General features: G+C 43.3%; 2 protein-coding genes across 4 annotated transcripts in view; both read right to left on the minus strand.

Annotated features, from left to right (window-relative positions):
• C3H6orf52 (chromosome 3 C6orf52 homolog) overlaps positions 1–26944 on the minus strand; it is a 155106-nt gene that overhangs the window by 38122 nt on the left and 90040 nt on the right. The window lies entirely within an intron of this gene.
• The window catches only part of MAK (male germ cell associated kinase), a 50518-nt gene continuing 29552 nt past the window's right edge, over positions 5979–26944 (minus strand). Inside the window, exons 8-14 of one of the 3 annotated variants that reach the window (XM_055570565.1) lie at positions 24220–24531; positions 20673–20845; positions 19031–19179; positions 13288–13419; positions 10866–10940; positions 9953–10072; positions 5979–6133 (exon numbers count right to left, since the gene is read on the minus strand). In XM_055570565.1, coding sequence (XP_055426540.1) covers positions 5979–6133; positions 9953–10072; positions 10866–10940; positions 13288–13419; positions 19031–19179; positions 20673–20845; positions 24220–24531 — 1116 coding nt within the window. The remainder of the gene's footprint in view (positions 6134–9952; positions 10073–10865; positions 10941–13287; positions 13420–19030; positions 19180–20672; positions 20846–24219; positions 24532–26944) is intronic. The other 2 variants (XM_055570563.1, XM_055570564.1) reach the window with 2 other exon arrangements.

Below are 26944 nucleotides of genomic sequence, written 5' to 3' on the forward strand. Positions count from 1 at the left end.
TCTTTAGGAAAATGTCTATTTAGATCTCCAGTTTTAATTTTTTTTAATATATTGAAATGTATGAGCTGTTTGTATATAAAATATTTACTCTCCAATCTAGGAGATTGTATGTCCCTTCATGTAATTCAAATTTTTTTTTTTTTTTTAGTCTTAAAACATTTTAGAGTTTTATTCGCATAGTTCTTTGTACTTCTGTTAAGAGTATTGTAGGATATTTGACAGTTTTGTTACTATTAGTAAGTCTTACTTTAGCATAATACATTGGTTAACAACTAATGAACCAGTACTGCTACATTATCACTAATTCATACTTTATTCAGTTTTTCTTATTTTTAAACTAATACCCATTTTCTGTTCCATGATCTTATCTAGGATAGCATATTACATTTAGTTGCCATGTAGGGTCCTCATGGCTGTGACCATCCTTTCGACTTTCCTTGCTTTTGGTGACCGAGTTTTGAGGAATACTGATCAGGTGTTGTGTAGAATGCGTTTCCGTTGAGATTTGTCTCGTGTCTTTCTCGTGATTAGACTGGGATCTGGGTTTTTTTTAGGAGGAAGATCACAGAGATGAAGTGTCGATTTCATCCCATCAGATGGAGGTTACATGTATGAACATATATACATTATTGTTGATGCTGACATTGATCATCTGGCTGAGATAGTGTTCCTCAGGCTTCTCCATGGTGAAGTTACTCCCTTTTCCCCCACTTTCCCATGTGGTACTCTGAAAGGAAGTCACTCTGCATGCTCCATGCTTAAGAAATGGAGAGTTGTGCTCTGCCTCCTGAGGTCAGAGTGTCTACATAAAAATTACATGGAATTTGAGTGTGTGGAAGATGTCTCCTTGTCCCTGTCTGTAGATCCATCCAGCCATCCACTCGTTCAGTGTGGGCTTAGGTATGATTATTTTCTGGTTTGGGTTGTAATCCAATACTTCTGCATTGATTTTCTTGTTCAGATTGTTGCGGTTTTGAACATGGGGCGCTCTTTTAGTTGTCCCATGGCGCATTGATATAGCTAGTCAGTGTAGGCTTTTTTTTTTTTTTGCTTTCTTGCTTTTGTTTTTATAGGACTTCACTATTTCCTGGCACTGTAAGAGGCTCAAGGCTCATCTTGTATGTTTCACACCCCAGCGCCAGAATCGACCATTTCTCCAAGGAGCCCTGGTTTCTTTTATTGGACAGTGTATTGGAAGCCAAGACCTGGTGCTCGATGACGCTTGTTGCTCCTGGGACATTATGTTATCCTTTTACTTTAATTCCTTTGTACTTTTGAAAGTTGTTACTCCTCTTTCTAGTCTCTTAAGCTGAACGCTTAGGTTCACCATGTCTTCAGTGGTTTTGTTTCTCTCGTAAATGGAACAAGGGTATGGTTTTTTCTTTGCAATCTGTTTTGACTGACTTTTACAAGTTTTAATACAGAGGTCTGTCATTTTCCATTTCTAAGGGTATTTATTTCAATTTGATTTTCCCTTTTGACTTTGAAGTGTTTAGAAAAATATTTTTGAATTTTTAAGGGATAATGTTTAAGTAATACTTTTTTATTCTATTACTCTACTGTATAAAGAAGTAGTTTATATATTTCTATTATTTGACATTTTCTTTGCAGCCTAATGTAAACTTTTTGTGCATGTTAAATGTTAGCATTTTGCCTTATTGGTCAAAAGTCTATATAGTATGTATGTTGGATACACTTTGTTTGCTGGGTTACTCATGTCTTATTTTTAAGGCCTCTGGATCTGTTTATTAAGAAAAACCTCCAACTCTGTGTTTTTTCTGGTATTTATGATTAATCTTTGCTTCACATATTTATGTTGTTTTCACATTTAATTTAAAATATTTTCAAACCTAGTGAAAAGTTTTGGTCTCTATTTCTCTATATATATATGAACGTAGGTGTAGAAATACTCAACAAAATATTAGCAAATCACATCCAACAATATATACAGAGAATTACATAACATGATCAAGTGGGATTTATTCTAGGTATACAAAACTGTCTCAGGCATTTGAAAATCAATTACTGTAATCTATCGTATCAACAGACTAAAGAACAAAAATCTTACGATCAGTGATCATTCTCAGTAGATGCAGAAGAAGCATTTGACAGAAGCTAACACTCTTCATAATAAAAACTCTCAAATATAGGAACATCTTCAACTTAATCAAGAAAATCTATTAAAAAAAAAAAACCCTACGGTTAACATCTTGTTTAATAAGGCAAAACTGAATGTTTTCCTGCTAAGATCAGGATGAGGGCAAGGATGTTCACACTCACCACTTTTATTGAGCATTGTACTGGAAGTCCTGGCTAGTTCAATAAGACACGGAAAGGAAATTAATAGTATGCTATAGATTGAGAAGGAAGAATAAAACTATTTTTGTTTGCAGATGACATGATTGTTTATGTAGAAAATTTCAAAGAAATTTTCCTGGGGGGAAAAAAACATCCTGGATTTAATTATTTAATGTTATAAGTGATTAGAACAGGTATTAGGGTATAATTTTAGTATAAAAAAGTCATTTGCTTCCTTGTAAACGAACAAGTAAATGGGTATAAATCCAACAAATACGTATAAGATCTATGAGGAAAATGACAGTCTAATGAAAGAAGATGTACCTAGAGTGACAGTTACTGTACATGAATAGGAAAGCTGACGGGGAAGGCGATGGCACCCACTCCAGTACTCTTGCCTGGAAAATCCCATGGACGGAGGAGCCTGGTGGACTGCCGTCTATGGGGTTGCACAGAGTCGGATACGACTGAAGCGACTTAGCAGCAGCAGGAAGGCTGAAGAGTGTCAAGATGTCTTCCCGACTTGACCCATATTGCTTGCTCATTGGAATCCTAATTTTAAAAACCCAGTTATGTTGTCGATAGTGGTAAACTAATACTAGAAGTTTATATGGAGCAGTGCACTTCAGTTGCTCAGTCGTGTCTGACTCTTTGCGACCCCATGAATCGCAGCACACCAGGCCTCCCTGTCCATCACCAATTCCCGGAGTTTACCCAAACTCATGTCCACTGAGTCGGTGATGCCATCCAGCCATCTCATCCTCTGTCGTCCCCTTCTCCTGCCCCTAATCCCTCCCAGCGTCAGGGTCTTTTCCAATGAGTCAACTCTTTGCATGAGGTGGCCAGAGTACTGGAGTTTCAGCTTTAGCATCATTCCTTCCAGAGAACACCCAGGACTGATCTCCTTCAGAATGGACTGGTTGGATCTCCCTCCACTCCAAGGGACACACCACAGTTCAAAAGCATCAATTCTTCAGCGCTCAGCTTTCTTCACAGTCCGACTTTCACATGCATACATGACCACTGGAAAAACCATAGCCTTGACTAGACAGACCTTTGTTGGCAAAGTAATGTGTCTGCTTTTCAATATGCTATCTAGGTTGGTTATGACTTTTCTTCCAAGGAGTAAGCGTCTTTTAATTTCATGGCTGCAATCACCATCTGCAGTGATTTTGGAGCCCCCCAAAATAAAGTCTGAAACTGTTTCCACTGTTTCCCCATCTATTTCCCATGAAGTGATGGGACCAGATGCCATGATCTTTGTTTTCTGAATGTTGAGCTTTAAGCCAACTTTTTCACTCTCTTCTTTCACTTTCATCAAGAGGCTTTTTAGTTCCTCTTCACTTTCTGCCATAAGGATGGTATCATTTGCATATCTGAGGTTATTGATATTTCTCCTGGCAATCTTGATTCCAGCTTGTGCTTCTGGGAGTTGCAAATTAAAAACTAGATACTACTACACACTTATTAGAACACCAAAATCCAAAACACTAACACCACCAAGAGATGGTGAGGATGTGGAGAAACAGAAATTCTCATTCACTGCTGGTGGGGATGCAAAAGGGTAGAGCCACTTTGGAAGATAGTTTTATTCTTAGAAAATCAAACATGCTCCTACTATATGATCCAGCAGTGAGTCAAGTGAAGTGAAAACTGACATCCATACAAAAACATGGACATGAACGTTCATAGCAGCTTTATTCATAATTGCCCAAACTTTGGAAACAACCAAATGTCCTTCAGCTGGTGAATGGATAAACTATGATAGAGTGGGCATATAGACAATGGAATACTATTCAGTGATAAACAGAAATGAGATGCCAAGACAAGACAGCGAGGGACTTTAAATGGATATTACGAAGCAAGAGAAGCCAATCTGAAAAGGCTATATGGTATGTAATTCCAACTGCATGACATTGTGGAAAATGAAAAACTGGAGATGATAAAAAGATCAGTGGTTGCTAGAGGTTTGCAGGGAGGAAGGAATGGGTGGAACAAGGGATTTCTGCGGAAGTGAAACTGTTTTGTATGATACTCTACAACTTTGGTTGTTACATGTCATTATACATGTTGTCCAAACCCACAGAATGTACAGCGCAAAAACCTGAACCCTAATGTAAACTGTGGGCTTTAATAGCAGTGAATCAATATTGGTTCATCAGGTGTAGCAAATGTGCCACACTTGGGCAAGATAGTCATAGTAGGGAGAACGAGGAGGGGGAGATGAGGGAGTGTATGGAAGCTCTTCTTTCTGAGTAGACACTTAATAAACCTGAAACTGGATTTTAAAAAAAGTTGACATTAACAACAAAAACAGGCCTCAGTACGAGTATAAAGTTTAAAAATGTAAAGAAAACAGACTAGTTAACCATATCTATTCACAGTTTAAGAGTTTCCCGGCAACACAAAAGAGTATTTTAGCTTTGAGACATTAAAACTACAAATATATATATGGCCATTATCACTAATATTAATATAAATTACTCTTTAGATTTTAACATTTTCCAACAAGGTGAGTCTTCTGTACAAAAATACCATATTCTTATTATCTTCTAATGTGCCTTTATATAATATCCACAAAATGATACCAATTGCATTTGTTATAAAGTCGTAAAATGCGTAAGATATCAGCAGTTTGATAACATTATTCTTTAAAAAGAATATCCAGTCCATAAAATGACAGGCTTAACTAGACCAGTTCTAAGTTCAAAATGTCAATTTTAAATACCAATTTAAAAATAAAACTAAGAAAATATGTCATAAGTGAGATCACTGCTATAGCAACCAAGTGCATTTGCTCTTCAGAGCAAGTGTGACATTCAGAGCTGAGTCAGTGATCTGTCTGCAGCAGCAGCAGCAGCAAGAATTTGCTTTGGAGAACAAGCTGGCATACTGTGGTGGGAACAGGGAAAGAACACATTTTGAAAGGAATGAACACACGATGTGAAGATGACAGAACCTTGACTTGGTTCAGTTGGAGGTCATCAGGCATTGGGTTTGATGGTCACCATTAATGCAAAGCAGTTGTTATCGGTCAAAATCAAACAGGAGACTCTTTCTCTGCTATAATCAGGTGACGTAATTTTGAAATCTTTGTTAAGTATTTCTAAGAAAGAAACCCTGCTCTAGGTTGGAATTATCATTGCTCCCAAAATTATCTCATTCCAAAAGAGGAAAATGATGAATTACCACCTTTTATAAATCACCACTGCCAAATGGTAGAGGAGAACCTTGGTCACAAAGAACCGTAACTGACAGCGCACACGCATCTATGTAATTGCTGTACAAAACCAAAACAAACCTTTGAGGCCAAACGAAGTATTAGTTAGGGCAAATATAAAACACTCTAAACACTTAATTTCTGGAGGCATTTTTCTTTTAAAAAAGCTTCTTAGAGTATTTAGTATCTAGTAATTTGTAGATCAAATACTTGATACTTTGGCAAATAAAGTTTATTCAATACTTTTAAAGTCCTACCCGTATCAGGATTGTGGGCAATGATGCTAAGAAAATGCATTTCATTTTTAAGAAAAAAATAGATGATTTTTGCTCTTCAGAGTACCCACTATTGTATATTTCTTCCAGAACACAGTAGAAATAGACAGCTGTAGACATTTCCCAGGGTCAGGGGACTTGCGTGGACTCCGTGGCGTGACGCCATGGGGTTTCACGCTAGATTCCTACCGGTGGCCTCCATACTTGGCCACCCAGTCTGTCCTCCCATGCACAGGGGACACTGGCTGTGCACGGTTCACAATATGTAGATTCTTGGCTGTAGGATTATAAGTAGGTCCTGAAAACTGCCCCCGACCAGTTTTGGTGTTCCAGGGATATTCTGAAAGAAAGTACAATCAGAAATTAGAATTTTATTCAGATGACCGTGCAAAATAAAGCAGTTCATTTTATGGGGGGAAATCTGAATTTAAAAGATTAATTCAGTGTTTTCTAAAGTTTTTTATATATATGCATATACATATATAAACACCAAAAATTCTAATGTAGAATTGTGCTGATGCCAGTTAGCATTTTCAGCAGCTTCAGAGCCATAATTTCTGGTTTAAAGTTCTGACACTGCTGCTCTTCCATGTTTTGCTCACTGAAGCACCCATCATATTTAGATAGGCAATACCATCTTGGGTGACCAAGAGCAGCTCCTTGGTTTCAGTTCAATGGACAATACCCACAGGGTTGTTGATCAGTCGCTAAGTCGTGTCTGACTGTGTGACCCCATGAACGGCATCCCCAGGGAGCAGGTCCCCTGTCCTTCACTATCTCCCTGAGTTTGCTCAGCTGTCCACTGAGTCGTTGATGCCATCCAGCCATCTCATCCTCTGGATTGCCCCCTTCTCCTCTTGCCTGCAGTCTTTCCCACGTGTTAGTATTTATATCACACTGTGGTTACATCTAAATGACACTTGAACACAGGGTCTGTACAGAAAATGCATTCAGAATTGTCCTGTAAAGTCTGACTTCATGGGGCCCCATAGTAGGTTCCTCTTTAAACTTGAAAATGTGGTTTTAAGTCAAGAAACCTAAATGTTTTATTGGGCAACTGATGGATGACAACATGACCCCAAACCTTTCATCACGAGGCTCGTTTTATTCATACTTGGATTTGGCTGATGAAAACTTTGTGAAACATTTTACTGTGTTAGACATTTGTTACCTGAACAATTTATGAGCTCTGATTGCTTGAACATCTCAAATGACAAAATCATTTTATAGAGAACTTTTTCACATCCTCAGTCCCTGCTTTGCCCCTTCCTTGCTTCAAACTGGCAGCCAGGTGTCAAGCTGTTCTCACTTGATGGTCCATCTTTCTGTTTGGGATTTAAATACCTTTTGACACTGTGTGGTCGGTGTCTTTCTTGGATTATCCTCTATAGGAGTCAATTTTGAAATGACTAACCATTCTGTACACTTGATAATAGCTCTGCTCTATTTATCTGCATGGTTTTCCCATTTCTTTCTTACATTTTTACCGTAGAATCGGGAGTGTAGGAGGAACTCATGGGGGCAGGTGGGTCCTGACGTGCTGCTAGCCTTGGCTGACAGAGAACATAGCCTTAAGTGAGGTGCCATCCTGGTGACGGTCACCTGGGAGGTTGGTGGTTTGGTCGGGACAGGGAGGCCAGGAGCTCTTTCTTGGTTTTAACAGGTCATTTCATCCCACACTTACTTGGTTTAAAGTTCTCAGAGGCAATACAAAGCTCCCTAACAAAGACAGGGACAGCGTCTAGAAGGGCCAGTTAAGTGTGCCTGTTTTCTAGAAACTGCCCTTTAGTTATAACCCACTGGGATACAGACCACCATCGGTATGATAAATTAGCGCCCTTACATCTGAAGACTCCAACCGAGCAGAATGGTACCACGGGTGGGCGGAGGAGAGGGCACTCAGGAGGAGGCCCCGGTAGCTCAGAGAAGGGGAAAGGGAACCCATTCCTAAGTTACCAGTGGGTGAGAAGCAAGGGCCCTGGGGAGTAACACCCAGAGTGGCTTTTTCTCCACATCGTAACTTAGTGACTAAGTCAAGTCCTAAATGCATTTGAAGGAGACTGTGTTCAGGCCAGTATTCATAAAACCTTCCCCCCAAAGGGAATCATTTTGCCACTGAGGCAGGAGTCTTTGCTGAGAAGTAACTCTTTTAGGCCTCCAGCCCCCTGGGGGTGAAGAACCTGGTAGCCCACCCTGCACCACCCCCAGAGCGGAGCTGAGAGCCGTGGATGCTGGCTGTGCGTTTGTTTTAAAACCTGCATGTATCCTCTCAGAGGTGTTTAACCCCTTGCCCGAAACCAAGGAGTTCCTTGTTGGCCAAAGGAAAAGGTGTTTGCTTCTAGTTAAGAACGTGATCCGTAACTCTTAGCAAGACAAAAAACCTCTGTGCAGTGGAGCTCACGATGGCGCCTTCTGCCGCAGAGGCGCTGGGAGAATTCAGTGAGTTACCGTGCCTCAGGACAGGCGGTGTCTGAAGCGGGTCCCTGCTCCAAGTCCCTGTGGCTGTCAGCTCAGGGGACAGGGAGGTACAAGGGGGCTCGGGATGAGAGACGACCTGGCGAGGGAGGCGGTGGCTAATCTGACGTTTCTTCTCCAAACTAGACTAGAGCAGAGAGGGAGGCCGAGAGACGGGGAAATAGTCGAGTAAATACGGTAATGACCTGATTTTATTCTCTTGTGGGAAACTGTCACACCAGTGGGAGGGCTGGAAGACACATCTCTTCCAGAACAGTGTTTTCCTAAGGATTTGCATTGACCACTTGAGAATGGTTAATATTTACTTCTTTTTTTACCTTTCCTCCTATCACGATCTGTAGGAAAATCTGATAAGCAGAGTAAATGGAAGAGATGAAAAGTTATGAGAGAGCATTTTACTTAGGAAAAAAAATGAAACCAGGAATATGCATGCTAATCTGACAGAATAATTAATATATAAAGGCCTTCAATCTCTTATAAAAAATAATGTTCAAAAATACTTTTACTTTCTCAGGTACTCAGAATAATTTTGAGACATTATGATTTTCTGTCTTCATATTAAAAAGTGCTAGCAAGCTGTGGCTAATGACTCGTGATAAGGCTGGCTTAAAATATTTGAGGCTTTATAAAAAGTATTGCTATATAAAATTACTTATATATTTTGTTTCAGCAGAGAAATCCTGAAGCAATTCTTTTCACAGATCAGGTAACTGAGTACTGCGTAAGCACTTCTACTGTGGTTAAGATGTAAAATATGAAAGTCCAGTGGTTTTTACAATTTTAACTCCAAGAGTGTGAACTTTAAAGACTGGTGACTCTAACCAGGAGTTCTAATATAAGATCCTGGCTGGGAGAAGACTTTTGAAGTCAACTCATAAAAATTAAACTGTAACTTGGTACCGTATCAAACTTGAAGTTATCTGCCTCAGTGTTTATTTTAGGTGCTTTAATCAGGCAGGATATCTATTTTAGATTGAAATAATTTAGACAACATTCATGGTCAAATCTTGTCAACCCAAGTTTAGAATCCTCACCTCCGTTTCAAGAGCATCCCCCTGAATGTGGCTGTCGTACGCCATACGACTGCAGAGCAGTGACCTAACTAGTCCTTACATTGGAGGGTGGGAAAGGAGACTTCACCACCTACTATATTGCAAGGTAAGTGCCGGTGAGAGTTCTGTGGTTTAGTTCTAAAGCCTAAGACAGACCTGCAGAAGAGCCGCCTGTGAACTAACACGTAGGGAGCCTCAGCGTCTCTCAGGGTTTTGCTCAGTGCTAGGTACCAGGTAGGGAGCTCTGAGAGATTGATCCTCTCACATCTCATCATGCAGCGCAGCACTCTCTCTGGACTTAAGACGAACAGGGTCAGTCCCAGCTCCACTGTTTACGAGCTGAGTGACCCTCAGTGAGCCTCTTACACCAGCTTCCTCATCTGAAAAATGTCGACCTGATGAGGTCGTTGGGACAATTCAGTGGCAACATCCTTGTCTAAGTGACTCCTATCATTAGACTCATCAAACCACATCTTTGGAAGGAAAATGGGACATTTTGCCAAAAGCAATTAGAACTGTAGTTAATAGATGAGACTAATTTAAAAGTCTTCACTCAGGAAAAGTGACTACAGTCTTTGGATGCTCTGTTCTCATCAGAATTCTCAAAAACTGTTATCTGAAGTTGTTCTTACCTGAAGCTGTTGCACCAAGCGGTGCTAAGTGTATCCTCTGGCCAGCTGACCCCACTTCTTTTTTGAAAAAGGAAGGAATATATCCTGACTGATTGTAAGGAGCATAACTTCCAAGATTTCCTAGTGATGTATCATAAAGTTTCAGAGTCAAAAGGTTAATACTTTTAAAGCACCGGAGAGTAACTTTGATTACAACCACTACTAATGCTAAATTCTACTTGGAGGGCATCCTCTATATTTCATGCGAGTTACTACGAGCGTACAGGCACTCACTCCCATTCAGTCCGCAAAACAACCCCCTTAGAGGCATGTTACCCACGCCTGACCTGGCTAAGTTCTCAAAGTAAGTGACCAAGATCGAACGTGAACCCAAAAGGTCACCCTGAGCGCCCCTGGGTTTGTATGACTCCAGCTCGTGACCTGAGAGTGGGTTTCCTTCCAGGAAGCCCCCGTCCCTCTGGCACTTCATCACCTTGTAGAGTCACCCTGGCGAGTGCACCTGTCCTCACAGGGGTGGCTGTACGGGCTGAGCAAGGTGGATCCGGAGCGCTTAGCACAGGATCTGCTGCCAACACGTGCCAGCTGTCATCACCCTCCGTCGCTATCAGTGAAAATACTCTTTCAGTTATTTTCAGCAGATTTGCTTGATTTCTATAAATTGTCATAATTTAAGAAGACAAGCATAGAGCTTTTTTGAGAGCAAGTTACGCTTAGAATCCCAACGGCTGAAGAAGGAGGCCACTCTCGGTGTGGACGCTCCCGTCTCTCCTAGTCCTGGTCTGACCCCTGGAAGCAGGGGCCCTTGGCCGTCACAGGGGCCTCTTAGGACAAGGTTTGGGGTAGATGTTGAGAAGCACATTGGACAGGAGATTCAAAGGACACACCGTACTCATCTACCATGCCCAGAAATTACCTTGTGGGTCCTCTAATTTTTCAGGGAAACTTTCGTTGCATGATAGCTTTTCAATGGGTTTGATTATGCTTTCTTCTAAAGAGAAGGCAGACAGAAAGAAAGAATGAACAAGAAGGAGACTGTTAACAGGAAAAGCAGAGGAAAAATGAATTTCATGATTAGTGAAAAGACCCAGAGAGAAACCTTGAAAGGAGAATGTTTTCTGTGCAGTCACCGCTTTCATTTGCTGTCGATCATCTATTCCCCTGGGGCTCAAAGCTGTGGGGCTGTCATTTGACTGTATTCAACCAGTCGGTCCAGCGAATACTATTTTTAAGTAACTGAGAAAAAAAGAAGCACATCGCAGTGCTGCAGTGTCGGACGTCTCGGCACTGTTAGGTGGGTAAGTTGAGTCTCCACAGCACGGAGAAAGCTTGTGAGCTATCAGAGTCTGTGATGGCACTCAGAACTCCTCAGCTGCTGCAACGGTGGCCCTCACCCTCTCGATCCAATACCACCTACATTTCCTTTCTAAAAAAGAGCTCACTTTCAGCTGCCATCTAAAATGTTTCACCATAAGTCTTAGCAGTGCCAAAGGATGTACCTTCTGGCCTAGTGTGATTATAGATATTTAAAAATAAACTATTACATCTCTCTCTTAAATACAACCAATGGAACCTAAACCATAGTGATTTTACCCTCACCAGTACTGACTTACGGAGAAGGCAGTGGCACCCCACTCCAGTACTCTTGCCTGGAAAATCCCATGGATGGAGGAGCCTGGTGGGCTGCAGTCCATGGGGTCACTAAGAGTCGGACACGACTGAGCAACTTCACTTTCACTTTTCACTTTCATGCATTGGAGAAGGAAATGGCAACCCACTCCAGTGTTCTTGCCTGGAGAATCCCAGGGACGGGGGAGCCTGGTGGGCTGCCGTCTATGGGGTTGCACAGAGTTGGACACGACTGAAGCGACTTAGCAGCAGCAGCAGCAGCAGCAATACTGACTTAAGAAATATGTGACCACAGTCCTTTGTGACAGAGAATTTCACATGAATCTCTTTTCTCTCTAAAATTTTATTTTTATTCATATGTCAACTCATTTTATCCAAACATAATGTTAGATTTAAAAGTCTTTAACCAGTCAAAAATATGTATAGATTAAAACCTTTAAAAAAGGGTCTCGTAACCAACCATAAGTATATTAAAATACTTTTTTTCTGTATTAGTTAGAATGATTCATTGTATATAATTAATCAAAAAGGTGAATATTATAAAACTTGATTATTAAAAATGAAAGGCTGGATGTTTTTTGAAATTCATCTCTTAATGAAAAAGATAGAACCTTATACAAGTGGTTCGTGTATCCATAAATAAATACAGCATGCTCAGTCGTGTCTGACTCTTTGAGACCCCATGAACTATAGCCTGCCAGGCTCCTCTGGCCATGGGACTTCCCAGGCAAGAATACTGGAGTGGGTTGTCATGCTCTCCTCCAGGGGATCTTCCCGACCCAGAGATTGAACTCCCATCTCCTGCATTGCAGATGGATTCTTTACTGCTGAGCCACCAGGGAAGCCCAAATAAATATTATTTATTGCTAAAATCAGACAGAATTCAGCTTCAATTTTTTTTTAAGATGGTAAGTAACAAGAAATCTCTCGAAATCTCATAAATGCATAGTAGGAAATGAAAGGTGTTTAGTTACAGTTTTATGACTGTAGTCTTTGACTCTGTTCAGAGTTACCAAATATCACACAATGATCTCATAAAAAATGATCTAAAATTTTTTTTAATTTTATGTTGGAGTACAGTGGAACTAATACAGTATTGTATTAGTTCTAAGAATGATTTTTAATTATCATTCAGCTGTAACTCAGGTTCTTCTTCAGTTACTTTACAAGAACTGGAAACAACTTGACTTTAAAATTTTTTTAAATTTTATGCTGGAGTACAGTGGAACTAATACAGTATTGTATTAGTTTTAAGAATGATTTTTAATTATCATTCAGCTGTAACTCAGGTTCACCTTCCATTTTTTTTACAAGAACTGGAAACAGACTTAAAAAGAATCTGTCCCCCAGTCATCAGAGGGACTCACTGTCTCAACACTGGCACCAAGGCATCGAATCGGTCCTCTGACTGGCACCCCAGATATTTTCACACCTGAGTGGCGGGTGTGAGTGCTGACAAGTCTTTTCTTTTGTAAAACAGGAGAAAAGAGACCCCTGCTCAGGCAGATCTTTTAGGAAAGAACCCACAGAGAAGTTAAGATCTAGCAAGTGATTTCCTAAAAACTCTCCATGCTGAGGACCAGCTGGAAACCCTCCTTTGCCCCCAAAGGCATCTTGGTTGGAAGAAGGAGGCCACAGTACATTTAAAAGTAAAAATCTGCAGAAGGAGAATGACATAAATTCATACTTTGGATGCAGTCTTGCTTTACCTGCGTTATTCCTTCTGAAAGCAAGTTCTGCCCCCAAGGGTCCCAGTGACTTAGGAAACAACCGGTTGTTCCAGACATACGGGTTCATATCCCTTCCACTGGCAACCAGGGACACGTTCTTGGGGTTGACACCTTAGAAGGACAAAACAGTCATTTGAGAGGTTAGAGTGTGATCGTAAACTTGAAGGAAAAATATACATTAAAACTAAGACTAGAAATAACTTGGGGGAATGCAAATAAATTTTGGCTGTAGGATAGCAAATACTTGCTATGTGACACCTTCCTAACCCTCAATACAATAACCTGGAATCCTCACTGTGTCTTTTAGAAATGTAAGGGTTGTTTTTTTTTTAATGCAAATAATAATAAACATTGGACATTTCCTGCTAAATGTTTTGTAAAAACTGAGATGGCACAAAAATCTTCCAAAAGACACTTCCATGTCACTCACTCATTTTGAGTGTGCGATCTATGCCAGACCCTTCTTGGTTGGTTTCAAGCTGGGAAAACGTTCTGGATTCAGCTGGAAAAAACAGACATGTGGCCAAAAACCCAGGGGGACTGAGAAGTTGCAAAGTACATGTAAAGATTCATCTGGGGAGCTTATTTGCATGTCAGATACAGTAAAATCTCAACAATTTATTTATGATTGTCCAAAATCTGGGAAAGGTGGAATCAGCCTTCGTTACCCAGTGGTCAGAAGGTGTTGGCTTAATATGTTTTAAAGAGATTTGAACACTTCCTGAACTTACTGTCTTTTTACTGATAATTAAATTTGGTTCAGTTTAGGAGACACCAGAGACATCACACTGTCTAAGCCTCTGGGTTGTATGTGTAGGGTTCTCTACCACTAATGTAGCGAGTCAGAAACTGTCCCCAGGTGATACAGGCTCTGGCTTTTCACAGAGCTTCTTGGCAAGGCGTCACGTTTCTGAGACATATAATATCCCTTGTTTTAAAGCCAGAAACACTCCTGGTGGTCCTGACTTGAGCCTCAAGGTTACTTATCATCAGTTCTCTAAGGAAACACTCCATAGGTAAATCATTTCCCTTTATTATAGGATGTAGCTCCTTATGGATTTTGGTTACTAATAAAATACCTACAAATAGAACTACAATAAGCAATTACCCAACAATAGAGAAGATGCACCAAGTAGCAATTACTCAGGTTAAAAACATCCTTAAATATTTACCCACAAAGAAGGTATCAGGTCAGGGGGAAAAACTACAAATCTATCTAGGTGAACATTTTTTATAGTTCAACAAAGAATGAGCCCTGAATAGTTATTTTAAGACAATTAGCCTTGCAATACTCCGAGTTCTTAAAAGGACATACATACTACACTATTGAAGGTAACTGCTTCAATTCTTTGTCTTTTTAAAGATTTCAGTTTTCTTGGAAATAGACAAAATGTAGAATTTTAAAACATGTATTAGTTTACAGGCTTTTCTAGACCACCTTCTGAAACTAAACAGTCTTAAAGAGAGGCAGAAATCACTCTACTATCATCCCTCCTCTCAAAGGAAGTTAAAAAGTCAGTTAGCAAATATTTACCGAGCACCTCCCGCGTGCCAGGCAGCGTGTGTGGCACTGGGGAAAAAGTGGTGAACAGAACAGACCCGTCTCTGCCCTTGTGGCTCTTACAGTCTGCTGCTGCTGATGCTAAGTCGCTTCAGTCGTGTCCGACTCTGTGCGACCCCATAGACGGCAGCCCACCAGGCTCTCCCGTCCCTGGCATTCTCCAGGCAAGAACACTGGAGTGGGTTGCCATTTCCTTCTCCAATGCATAAAAGTGAAAGGTGAAAGTGAAGTCGCTCAGTCGTGTCTGACTCTTAGCGACCCCATGGACTGCAGCCCACCAGGCTCCTCCGTCCATGGGTTTTTTCAGGCAAGAGTACTGGAGTGGGGCGCCATTGCTGTCTCTGCTTACAATCTACTCTGATAAAAAGGGAGACATCAACAGCTGTAGAGAAGCAATTAGCAGTGTGGGGATTATTTACAAGAATCTCATGCTGAGGGGACAAAAAACAGAAGCAACTAAGCCAGTCTTTCTTTTAAAAAGGTACTTTAAAGCTGAAATGTGAATCATGCTGGGGACTTGGTAGTTGGTAGGGAAGTGTGTTTCTGGAAGGGAAAGAACCTGGAGCCAATCCCAAGGATGGAGGAGGGGGGGGGGGAACGGGACCTGGCCTGAATGGGGCTGGAGCGGGGGGCAAGCTGGCGGCAGATCCCAGAATTCGTGTCTTGCTAAGAAATTGAAAATACAGTTGGGAGGGGCACACGCAGAAATGACACAGGATGCTGGATTTACCAGGTGGAAGGAAGGACTGTATGTGACAATGAGACTCGAGAAGGGTCCACCAGAGCCAGGTTTCAAAAGTGCCGGAACCAGGAGTGAGACCAGAGGGCGTCCCAGAGATGGTTAGCATGTCCTCCGTACAGTCTATTTGCAACAACTACCTTGAGAACATTAAGTACCTAAGGCTTACAGGGTGAGCTGATGACCACAGTCCCACTGTAAGAAACATAACAGAACCTCAGAGTCACGCTCCAGTACACAGCCGGTCAGCAGCAGGTCAGTAACTATGACTCTTGCATCTCTCTCCCTGAAGGCCAGTGTCACAGATCTGCCAGTCCTTGTAGTATAATGTCATGCTGCCCTGAAATTATATGGCACATTTCGGGAGCTCCCATGATCCTGAAGGTTGATGCTTAATAAGACCTTAATACTTGGCTTTACAGTTGAACAAAAAAAAAAGGCGGGGCCCAAAAGTAATATTCTCTGTTATTCCTGAAGCTATTCAATGAGTAACTATGGACCATAAATAAATGTCAAAGATCACTTCTTTGTGTATCTGTTCTCTGCTGGCTCACAGTAGGTGCTCAATAAATGTTTGTCCAAGTGACTGAGCTGAGCTCAATTCTAGTTTCAATTCTCACCCAGCTCTAGAGGGGCCATCTTTGAGACAGAATGTGTCAGAACAGGGTACAGTAAGGCTCAGGTTTAGATTGCAAACAATTCATTCTAATTTTGAGTGTTTCTTCAGTTCAGTCGCTCAGTCGTGTCTGACTCTTTGTGACCCCATGAATCGCAGCACTCCAGGCCTCCCTGTCCATCACCTACTCCCAGAGTTCACCCAGACTCATGTGCATTGAGTCGGTGGTGCCATCCAGCCATCTCATCCTCTGTCATCCCCTTCTCCTCCTGCCCCCAATCCCTCCCAGAATCAGGGTCTTTTCCAATGAGTCAACTCTTCGCATGAGGTGACCAAAGTATTGGAGTTTCAGCCTCAGCATCAGTCCTTCCAATGAATACCCAGGACTGGTCTCCTTTAGGACGGACTGGTTGGATCTCCTTGCAGTCCAAGGGACTCTCAAGAGTCTTCTCCAACACCACAGTTCAAAAGCATCAATTCTTCAGCACTCAGCTCTCTTCAAAGTCCAACTCTCACATGCATACATGACCACTGAAAAAACCATAGCCTTGACTAGATGGATCTTTGTTGGCAAAGTAATGTCTCTGCTTTTTAATATGCTATCTCTGATCATAACTTTCCTTCCAAGGAGTAAGCGTCTTTTAATTTCATGGCTGCAATCACCATCTGTAGTGATTTTGGAGCCCCAAAAATAAAGTCTGACACTGTTTCTACTGTTTCCCCATCTATTTCCCATGAAGTGATGGGACCAGATGCCATGATCTTAGTTTTCTGAATGTTGAGCTTTAAGCCAATTTTTTCACTCTCCTCTTTCACTTTCATCAAGAGGCTCTTTAGTTCTTCTACATTTTATGCCATAAGGGTGGTGTCATCTGCATATCTGAGGTTATTGATATTTCTCCCGGCAGTCTTGATTCCAGATTGTGCTTCTTCCAGCCCAGCGTTTCTCATGATGTACTCTGCATAAAAGTTAAATAAGCAGGGTGACAATATACAGCCTTGAGGTACTCTTTTTCCTATTTGGAACCAGTCTGTTGTTCCATGTCCAGTTCTAACTGTTGCTTCCTGACCTGCATACAGATTTCTCAAGAGGCAGGTCAGGTGGTCTGGTATTCCCATCTCTTGAAGAATTTTCCACAGTTTATTGTGATCCACACAGTCAAAGGCTTTGGCATAGTCAATAAAGCAGAAATAGATGTTTTTCTGGAACTCTCTTGCTTTTTCCATGATCCAGCGGATGTTGGCAATTTGATCTCTGGTTCCTCTGCCTTTTCTAAAACCAGCTTGAATATCTGGAAGTTCACAGTTCACATATTGTTAAAGCCTGGCCTGGAGAATTTTGAGTATTACTTTACTAGTGTGTGAGACGAGTGCAATTGTGTGGTAGTTTGAGCATTCTTTGGCATTGCCTTTCTTTGGCATTAGAATGAAAACTGACCTTTTCCAGTCCTGTGGCCACTGCTGAGTTTTCCAAATTTGCTGGCATATTGAGTGCAGCACTTTCACAGCATCATCTTTCAGGATTTGAAATAGCTCAACTGGAATTCCATCACCTCCACTAGCTTTGTTCGTAGTAATGCTTTCTAAGGCCCACTTGACTTCACATTCCAGGATGTCTGGCTCTAGGTGAGTGATCACACCATCGCGATTATCTGTGTTTCTTAGGCTTCAATGTACAGCCATGCTTCTGACCCAGAGTAAGCAGAATTGGTTAGAGCTTTCTGGTTAAAAAGGAAACAATCAGACAGGTCTCAGATACCCTGAAATAACTTGAAAACTACATTAGGAAACAAGCAGAACTGGGAAAAGGGTGTTTGGGATCCATTTATCCTCTGCCCCGGCAGCTCAGATGCTAAAGAATCTGCCTGCAGTGCAGCAGACCCAGGTTTGCTCCCCAGTTCGGCAAGATCCCCTGGAGAACGAAATGGCAACCCACTCCAGTATTCTTGCCTGGGGGATCCCATGGACAGAGGAGCCTTATGGGCTACAGTCCACAGGCTGGCAGAGTCGGGAGATGACTGAGCCAGTAATACTAACCTCTGCCGAAAATTTTACAATCGCCTTTCCCACCACCAGAGGGTGAACTTCTATAGATAACAATCACTGATTTTATTTCAGTGAGGTGGATTCAGTTTAAAAAAAGAAAGGAAAAATGTCCCCCAGGAATCGGTGTTCTGAAAACCCTGTTACACCCCTGCTCTTGCAGTCAGAACAGAACCTCCTCATGGTTTCAACACCAGAACTGACACTGACTGGGGCCTTTGCACCTTTCCAAGTGCACCCTCTCTTATGGTCTTAATTCCCACTCCTCTCACCGCGGTCTTAAGGAGTTCAGTCCCAGAACAAGTCATCGCCCTCTCTACCCAGATATGGACAGCGGCCCCGCGACCAGTCCCCCGACCCCTTTTGAGCCCCTAAGCGTGGTCTACCTAGCAGCTAGATGATCTTTTAAAAGCACACATCAGATTATTTAGGGAACATATATAAATTCTATCTCTTAAAAAAAACTTGTAATGGGACTGCAGAATTGTCTGAATAAAGTTTCGCGTTTATGAAGGCACAGCTTTGGTGGGGAGGGTGGTGTTTTCTGTAGCACATTCATCATCTCGATTTGCGGCTCCCAGGCGTTTCTTGAGCCCATTTCACAGAGGCAGAAGGTCCAGAACAGTGCCTGGTGACAGGCTGGGCCAGCAGAGGGCTGCAACGGCGGGTCATGGGCGCCCTTTCGTCAAAGACTCAGAGACCCTGGAGCATGACCTGCTAACATGCTTTCGCCACCAGGAAACATTTTGTGGTCTTTACTTACCCGGAAGGTATCTTGACTGTTTCAAATAGTACTGTTTGGCCGTGGAAGCAGCTGACAGTTCCGAATCTGATTTCAGGGTAACAGCAGCAGGTAAGCTCTTGTTTTCCCTTGTTGAGTAGCTGGAGCCCGCGGGCACTGACTCTGGAAGCCTCGAAAGTCAACATGAAGGGATGTCACCGGGTGAAGAACAGCAAGGTGATGCTGCTCGGCGCTCCCCCACCCTCTGCACACCTTTTCAGACCCGCCAGTGGTTTCCATCAGCGTCCTTTGGCTGATAAGACACCCCTGAGTGTCAACTCTGGCTGAGCAGAGACACTGCAGTGTGCAGAAATTGTTCCCAATACTGGACAGCGTGCAGCACAAATATTTTAGAACTAAGCAGTAATCGCCCTGTGTACAGCGTGTTTCCGTTTTTTTTTTGTTTTTTTTTTGTCTACACCTGCGGCAGCTGTGGGTTCAGGATGTGGCAACATGTTGTGTTGAAAGGGGAGAAACTCTCAGCCATGTCCACCCGTCTACTCCGGGGGTGCGGCTCCACGAGGGTGTTGGGAAACGCTTTGGGTTGGGCTAAGGAGGGCTGCAGTGGGAAGAAGGGCTTAGGAGAGATCCCAGACAAAACTTCCGGTGAGCCTAATGCCCTGCAGGGAAATAACGCGTTTGCGAGACATGCCAGGTCCCAGAAGAAGGGACCCACGCTGCCCGCGGCGCCCACCTCCCCCAGCCCTGGTCCCGTGCTGGAACGCAGGCCTTCGGCGTGCCGGCCTGGCTCTGTCTAGCGCAGAGGCCATTTCTCTGAGCAGCGGCCGTCGCTGCCAGAGGAGATGGCTGTGATTCTGTGTGTTTTGCTGCCTATTGCTCTGCATGTGGTCCTTCACCACAACCTTCTCCCCGTTCCTCTGCGGAGGCCTGGCCACACTGGCCGCTCTTGTCACCTGTCTGATCCCCGGCCTCCGTATTCACCCCCGGGAGATCCCCACCCACTCGACCCCCTGGGAGATGGACACTCAGGTGACTGGCCCTCTCTGAACCACTGGCCACAGCTTTGGGGTGGCCCTGGACATCAGGAGACCCTTCATGAGAAACAGCCCTACTGGAAGTTCAAGAGGGAGGGGACACACGTATTCATGTTGATGTCGGGCAGAAACCATCACAATATTATACAGTAATTATCTTCCAATTAAAAATTTAAAAAGAGACTGCTAGAGATATCAAGCTTTCAAGAAAAGTCCAGAAAACGAGCAAAAATGTTCAGAGCAGCAAGCAAATGATCCACTCTGAACACTACCAGCAGAGGAAACCATGACCTTTGTAGATTGTGCTTGGCTTTTTGCAAAGAGGAGTGTGGGCTTCAAAGGCCAGTCACGGTGGATGTAATTCAGCGGGGGCACACTCAACGCTGCATGTGATAACCCCTCACCCCACACCCTCGGCCCGAGGGTGATCCCGAGACTCGTTCCTGTGCGGAGTCAGGGGTCTGAACTTCCCCAAAGGGAAGCGCAGAGATCTGGGTTTGAGAGAAGAAAACACCACCAAGCTACTTCTTACCTTTTGCCATCTACACTCATTTGCGCTTAACGAGTAGAGTCAAGTTGACGCGGGCTGAAAAATATATGTTCCTGAGAAAATGTGAGCCCTCCCTTACCGAAACGGAGACTCCTTTCTCCTCGTCTCCTTGGACAAGCCCATGCTTGGCTTCTTGGAATGGGAGGCTCCAAAGTCGCTGTCCTCCAGGTCTGCCCAGCCGTCTCCAGCCTTGAACACGGCCTGGCCCCAGCGCCTCCGGGCGCCTTTGTGGCCCAGGGCGCCGCCCGGCTTCTGTGGTGGGAAAGCAGCATCGCCGTCTTTAATCGGGGGCCGAGGGCCGAGGGCCTACTGTGTGCAGGCTGTCACATTCGGTGCTGCCTGTCCCCATCCTCAAGGGGCTTTCCACAGAGTTAAGGAGACACACGGGTACACAGTGTTTTAAGATGCTGACAAAGACAGCGCAGGTTAAAAGTGTGATAGGCTGTTGAGAAAGATCTCCATGAACCTGGGTTGCGGGAGGCTTGAGTACTTAGGATCAGAGCTAAGTCTTCGTTGACGTGTAATCTAGAAAACTCCCATGGGTGGCTTTTTGGGCAAATGACCTAACTTTTCAAGGCCTTAGTTTCCTTCCCCTTAAATGGTGGTGTGTGTGGGGGGGATACAGTGTTTATATCTTAGTGTTTTTGGATTTGATAGTAAAATATATCAAAAGTTTTTAGCAGGGGCCCTTGCATGTACGGGCTTCCCTGGTGGCTCAGCTGGTTAAGAATCCACCTGCAATGTGGGAGACCTGGGTTTGAGCCCTGGGGTGGGGAAGATCCCCTGGAGAAGAGAAAGGCTACCCACTCCAGCATTCTGGCCTGGAGAATTCCATGGACTGTATAGTCCATGGGGTCACAAAGAGTTGGACATGACTGAGCGACTTTCACTTCCTTGCACGTAAGTATGACTGTATTAGGTATGTTAGGTATTGTTGTTATTCTACGGTTTGGAAAAGGAAATGGATGAAGTATATCTTTTTAATAGAGAAGTGTCAGTGGGTGTTCTGGGGAGAAAATGTAGACGGAGTTGAGTGGACTGCATGTGTTGTGCTGTTGGAGGTCGAGGCTGTAAAGACAGATGGGTGCTCTGTGCTGCAGGACCTTGCATGAATCCCTAAGACATGGCAGCTGTCCTCTGGGCCATGGAGAACACTGGATGTTTTTGAGCTAAAAAAGTCATGTGATAAAGGCCCCTTTTGGGAAAGGTCAGGCTCCTCAGAGAGGAGGCCTTTGCAGTTAGAGTGGCATGCAGTGACAAGGACAGCAGATTCATCGTGGCTGGAATGCTCGAGAAAGCACACGCTTCTGTTAACAAGGAGTAAAAGGTCTGGACTCAGTGTCTCTCTGAACAGAGGTCAAGGTGAGTGTGGCAGACACTGCTGGTTGCCCCCTCAGTAGCCACCCTCCTCTGTCTCCTTACTAGGATTCTCTTCTGGGCGGCAGTCTGCCCATGTAAAATACCTAAAACAAAATGCCAGCCTCCCTCGCAGCTCTGTGTACCCAGGAGACACGATCTAGCCAGTGAGATGAAGTGCCCATCTGTTGGGAGGGGCTTCCAGGAGGGCCAGCGTTAGGCTCTGCTGGTGGCGTGTGCCTGTGTGTTTCACTCTTGCCCCCTTGGGGATGGCAGGCACAACCCCAGGGAGCAGCAGCCATCCATGGGACTGGGAGCCTCCCGCTGAGTGTGGTGGTGGGGACAGGGAGACAGGGCAGTCCGGTGCTCTTTACAAGCGGCACCAGCCCTGGCTGGCCCACCACCCGCCTTCTTGCTATCAGAGAAAAACACCCCTCCTGGTTTAAGCCACAAGGGGTCAGGTTCTGTCTTAAGTCACCGAGTGTGGTCCTACAGGACACAGAGAAGGAGAGGCAGGCATGACTTCACAGTGCGAGCCCGGCTTCTCAGAGGGGTGGCTCCGTTAATAAGGAATGAGGAAGAAGACCTAGGCTGGGGCAGACAATGAGGCGGTTTTATTCAGATTAACGTGGGTGTTCTGGGGCTCACGTAAACTGAGAAATCCACAAGGTGACTGAAAATTGGGAATTTGGAAGCAAGGTCAGCAAATTCAGCTGCATTTGAAGCAAGAAGATGCTTAAAGAGTGGATATGCCATTGCTTGAAGCTCATGGTGCCATAGTGATGGGTGATGAACAATAAGTGGTGTTTGAGAGAGAATGAGCTCCAGACTAAGGAGAACAAGGAGATCCAAAGCCTCAGATGGGCACAGTTAATCAAAGTTATCCTTGTCTGAGCCTGAGACTCGTATTTCAGTTGAACTTTATGTTAGGAGCTGCTGAACAATGCCAGTAACGTCTAGTCGTCTTATGTCTGAGAAGATTGGAAAAGGGAAAGTATTAATAACTTTTATAAAGTAGCAGGTGGATTTTTACGAACTCTACAGTAGTAAGTTTGGTACCAGCTGAGGGCAAAGACTCTAACGGCAGTTACAAAAAGAGAGAGTGTGCTAGGAAAGAAAGGCAGTAAATTGTTCAGGTCACTTTGGGAATGCACACGGGGGCTGCATGGTGCAAGGTGCTGAGTAGCTATGACTGAATTTCCTTTTCTTTCCCTCCCGGTACGAGTCACCATTTTATGTGCTTTTCAAGGGGGAAAAAAAAAGATAACCCTTGATGGCATGAGTGAACACCGTTCCGGAACTGTGGTGGTGATTCACCCAGTTTGTATTTCCTACCTGCTATCTGCCACTAGTTCTGGAGAAGGGGAGTGAAGGACAGGGAGGGGACTCGGGGGGAGTCAGCTATCAGTGAGTTCCAGTGGAGCCTGAGAGGGAACTGGGGGTGTGTTTCTCCTGGAGAAAGTGGCAGGTAAGGTAAGGGTGAATTTCCAGTATCTGAAGGCTGCCTTTCTGAAAGTGATTCACTTTTATTAAAAGCTGCAGAAACCAAGGACTTCCCTGGTAGCCTGGTGGTTAAAAATCTGCCTTCAAATGCAGGGGCTGTGGGTTTGATCGCTGGTCTGAGAGCCAAGATTCCACGTGCCTCCCGGCCAAAACAAAACCAAAACAGAAAACGGAAACAATACTGTAACAAATTCAATAAAAACTTTAAAAAATGGCCCACATCAAAAAAAAAAAATTTTTTTTTTGAAACCAGATTTTAGTTCACTGTGAGGAAGAACTTTCTAGTAGTCAGAATTGTCCGAAAGGTAACGTGGACTCCTTAAGACCCTCAGGGTGATTGAAAATCAGTGTGGATATTTACTTATTTATTCATTCAACAGATATTTGTTGAGAATTTACCATGTGCCAGACAGCTTCTCTGGTGGCTCAGATGGTAAAGGATCTACCTGCAATGCAGGAGACCTGGGGTTTGATCCCTGGATTGGGAAGATCCCCTGAAGAAGGGGATGGCTACCTACTGCAGTATTCTTGCCTGGAGAATCCCATGGACAAAGAGCCTGGTGGGCTACAGTGTATGGGGTCACAAAGAGTTGGACAGGACTGAGCGACTCACACTTTCACTTTTAGACACTGTTCTGGGTTCTGGGTCTGTACTGATAAACGAAACAGACAAACATCGTTTATAGCTTCCCCGACACTGAGAGAATGCCTAGAAAGGAAATCCTAGTGGAACCAAACCATCCAAAGTGTCATATTGGGCTACTTACGGTGGGCATGCTTTTGACGATACTTGGAAAGAGGGTTGGCGGCCTTTTCTGCTGCCTGTGCTGTTTGGGTGCTGGCTGGACACCCACGTTCTGCGGCGGCTGGATAGACTGCAGTGGCTGGTGGCTGTTCTTCAGCTGGGGCGGTCCGGCAGCCTGGTCATTGATGTCCGGCAGAGGCTGAGGTTCTGGATCCGCTGCAGATGGCTTTGGTTCGAGTGGTTGCACAAGCTTATTTAAAGGCTGTTTCGATTCCAAATGATGTGAGGAAGGGCTTAATACTTGACCAACTTGAAAATATGGGTGTTTCAAGGCCTGTAGCAGCATGGAAATAACAAATGAAAAATGGTTTCTCCTAAATTTATTGCATATACACTACCATCCGGCGTTGGGCTAGGCATGTATCACCCGTCTGGGTAAGTTTCAAAGATTTACAGAGTATCCACCTTTTCCCTTATGTGATGACTTTAAAAAGATACCCAGGAAAAAATAATTTGAGAACTAAATTTCATTTAAAAATTGAAAAAGTACATGTTAGTAGGAAGAATATAAGACTCACATTCAGTAATTTTCACATCCAGTCAAAGCAAAAGCAAATGTTCTTTTAAAGACTTTGTATGAAAACAAAATCTAGCTTGTAACATTGGCTGAATTTGAAAAAAATTCAAACCAAAATGGTAGATACCGATAATGGTTTAGACCCCATAAAGGCATTAAGAAAAATGAGTTAAGAAAACCTTCTACGTAGTTTGTTTTTAGTGAAAAACTCTACCATCATATAAAATTCAGGGTTATTCTAACTATAACTCCATATTGACTAGCAATAAAAAAATTCTAAGAAAGACAATAACAAACACATACTTATAAAGCCTAATTTAACAATATACCAGCAAAGAGAAGATTACTTAGGGGATAGAATATAAAAATACTAGTTAAAACAAGAAAGAAAATACTAGTAAAAATGGACACTATTTAATTGAATCGGTCATCAAACTGCTGCTATTACGTGGAAGTTGGGTGGGGGGACCTGATGATTGGGTGACACAGTCTTGAGCAGGGGTTCTGGACTGGGGAGACTTTGCCCCTTAGGAGATATTTTTTATTGTCACAATTCAGGGGATGGGGAGTGCTCCTGGTGTCTAGGCATGCTGCAGGAATGCCGCTAAATATCCTACAACGAACAGGACAGCCCGCCCCCGACCCGTCCCCTCAGCAAAGAATCATTGGGTCAAAAATGTCAGGAATACCAAGGAGTACTCTGGCCACCTGATGCAAAGAGCCAACATCGGAAAAGACCCTGATGCTGGGAAAGATTGAAGGCGGGAGGAGAAGGGGACGACAGAGTATGAGAAGGTTGAATGGCATCACCGACTCAATGGACATGAGTTTGAGCAAGCTCTGGGAGTTGGTGAAGGACAGGGGAGCCTGGGGTCACAAAGAGCGGGACACGACTAAATGACTTAACAACACCGGGGTTGATGACAATTGGTCTGGAGGCTGTCTGAAGGTTTATCTGCAGCTCAGCTGTGCATATAGATCTTTGTCAGTATTACATGTCTGGATGGGGAGGGAAGTTCCCAGTTCTATTGTTGTGTGTGTGTGAGTGTGTATGTGTGTGTTGGTGGAGGGTGGCTCCTTAAGATAACCAAGTCCAGTTCTCCTGCACCTCCTGCCCTAAGCCAGTCCCCACCCGCCATGTAGAGGCAGAGCCATGACCCACAGTGAACTTCTTAGGTGCTCAAGGGCAGATTTTGAAGGAATAGAGGCAGCATCCAGAACTTAACCTCTCCCTAATTATGGCTCCCTGCTTCCACTGAAAAGCCCAGCCCTGAAATAGTGAACAAGACAGAGGTTAAGGGCAGGGAGGTATGTTTTGGCAGAAGTGGGGGGAAGTTTTATTCTGAGTTTTCCCCTTAGACACTTCGTTCTGTCCCCTACCACACGCCATGCATGTGTTAATTACGCAGACACTGCTTGGTGGAACTCAACCACTGTAGATGATTTAAATACATCAGTGCCTGGCAGCCAGGAGGCAAATTCTGAATCAAGTAGTCCCATTAATTAGCATGTCAGTATTCCTCAGGCAAGAATGTACACATTTATAAGAGTGTGTTTTGCAATTTCAAGGCTTCATCTGTAACTTTTCCCCTTTAAGATACCAGCTACCATCCTTAAAGAAACAGGAATTCTTTAAAAAATAATAACATTGTTTCCTGTTTGTTGAGGGAATACTGATTGCATACAATAAGGAATGTATAGAAAGTTCTCAAGAAGAAATTAAAATTATCTCTAAAGCCAACACCAAAGAGAAAACTACTGCTCACATTTTGATGCTTTTCTTTTTAGTATTTCTTTTTAGTCTTTCATTTACATTACCTTTCATATACATACATATGGTGTGGCAAAAAAAATAAGTAGATTGTATTTACCATAAAAAATAATTGTTAAGTGATAGTAATTACAACAGTGAAGTTACTGGCATAAGATCCTTACAGTTGTAGCAGCTGTTAAGTCTGTAAATACACATGTATTTATAAAAAATGAAAACAGAAAAGCCTATTACCACTCAAAATGTATTAAACTATGAGAATTCCTAATAGAAAATGACCCTATTAAAATATTTTGTGACTGTGCCTTTTGCCATTTACCTTAATTAACAATATCTCACTTCCACCAATTATTGACTATACAACATTGCACAAATTATGCAATGTCTGAGTTCCTAGTT

The sequence above is a fragment of the Bubalus kerabau genome, chromosome 3 (assembly GCF_029407905.1).
Source record: "Bubalus kerabau isolate K-KA32 ecotype Philippines breed swamp buffalo chromosome 3, PCC_UOA_SB_1v2, whole genome shotgun sequence".
Lineage (NCBI taxonomy): Eukaryota > Metazoa > Chordata > Mammalia > Artiodactyla > Bovidae > Bubalus > Bubalus kerabau.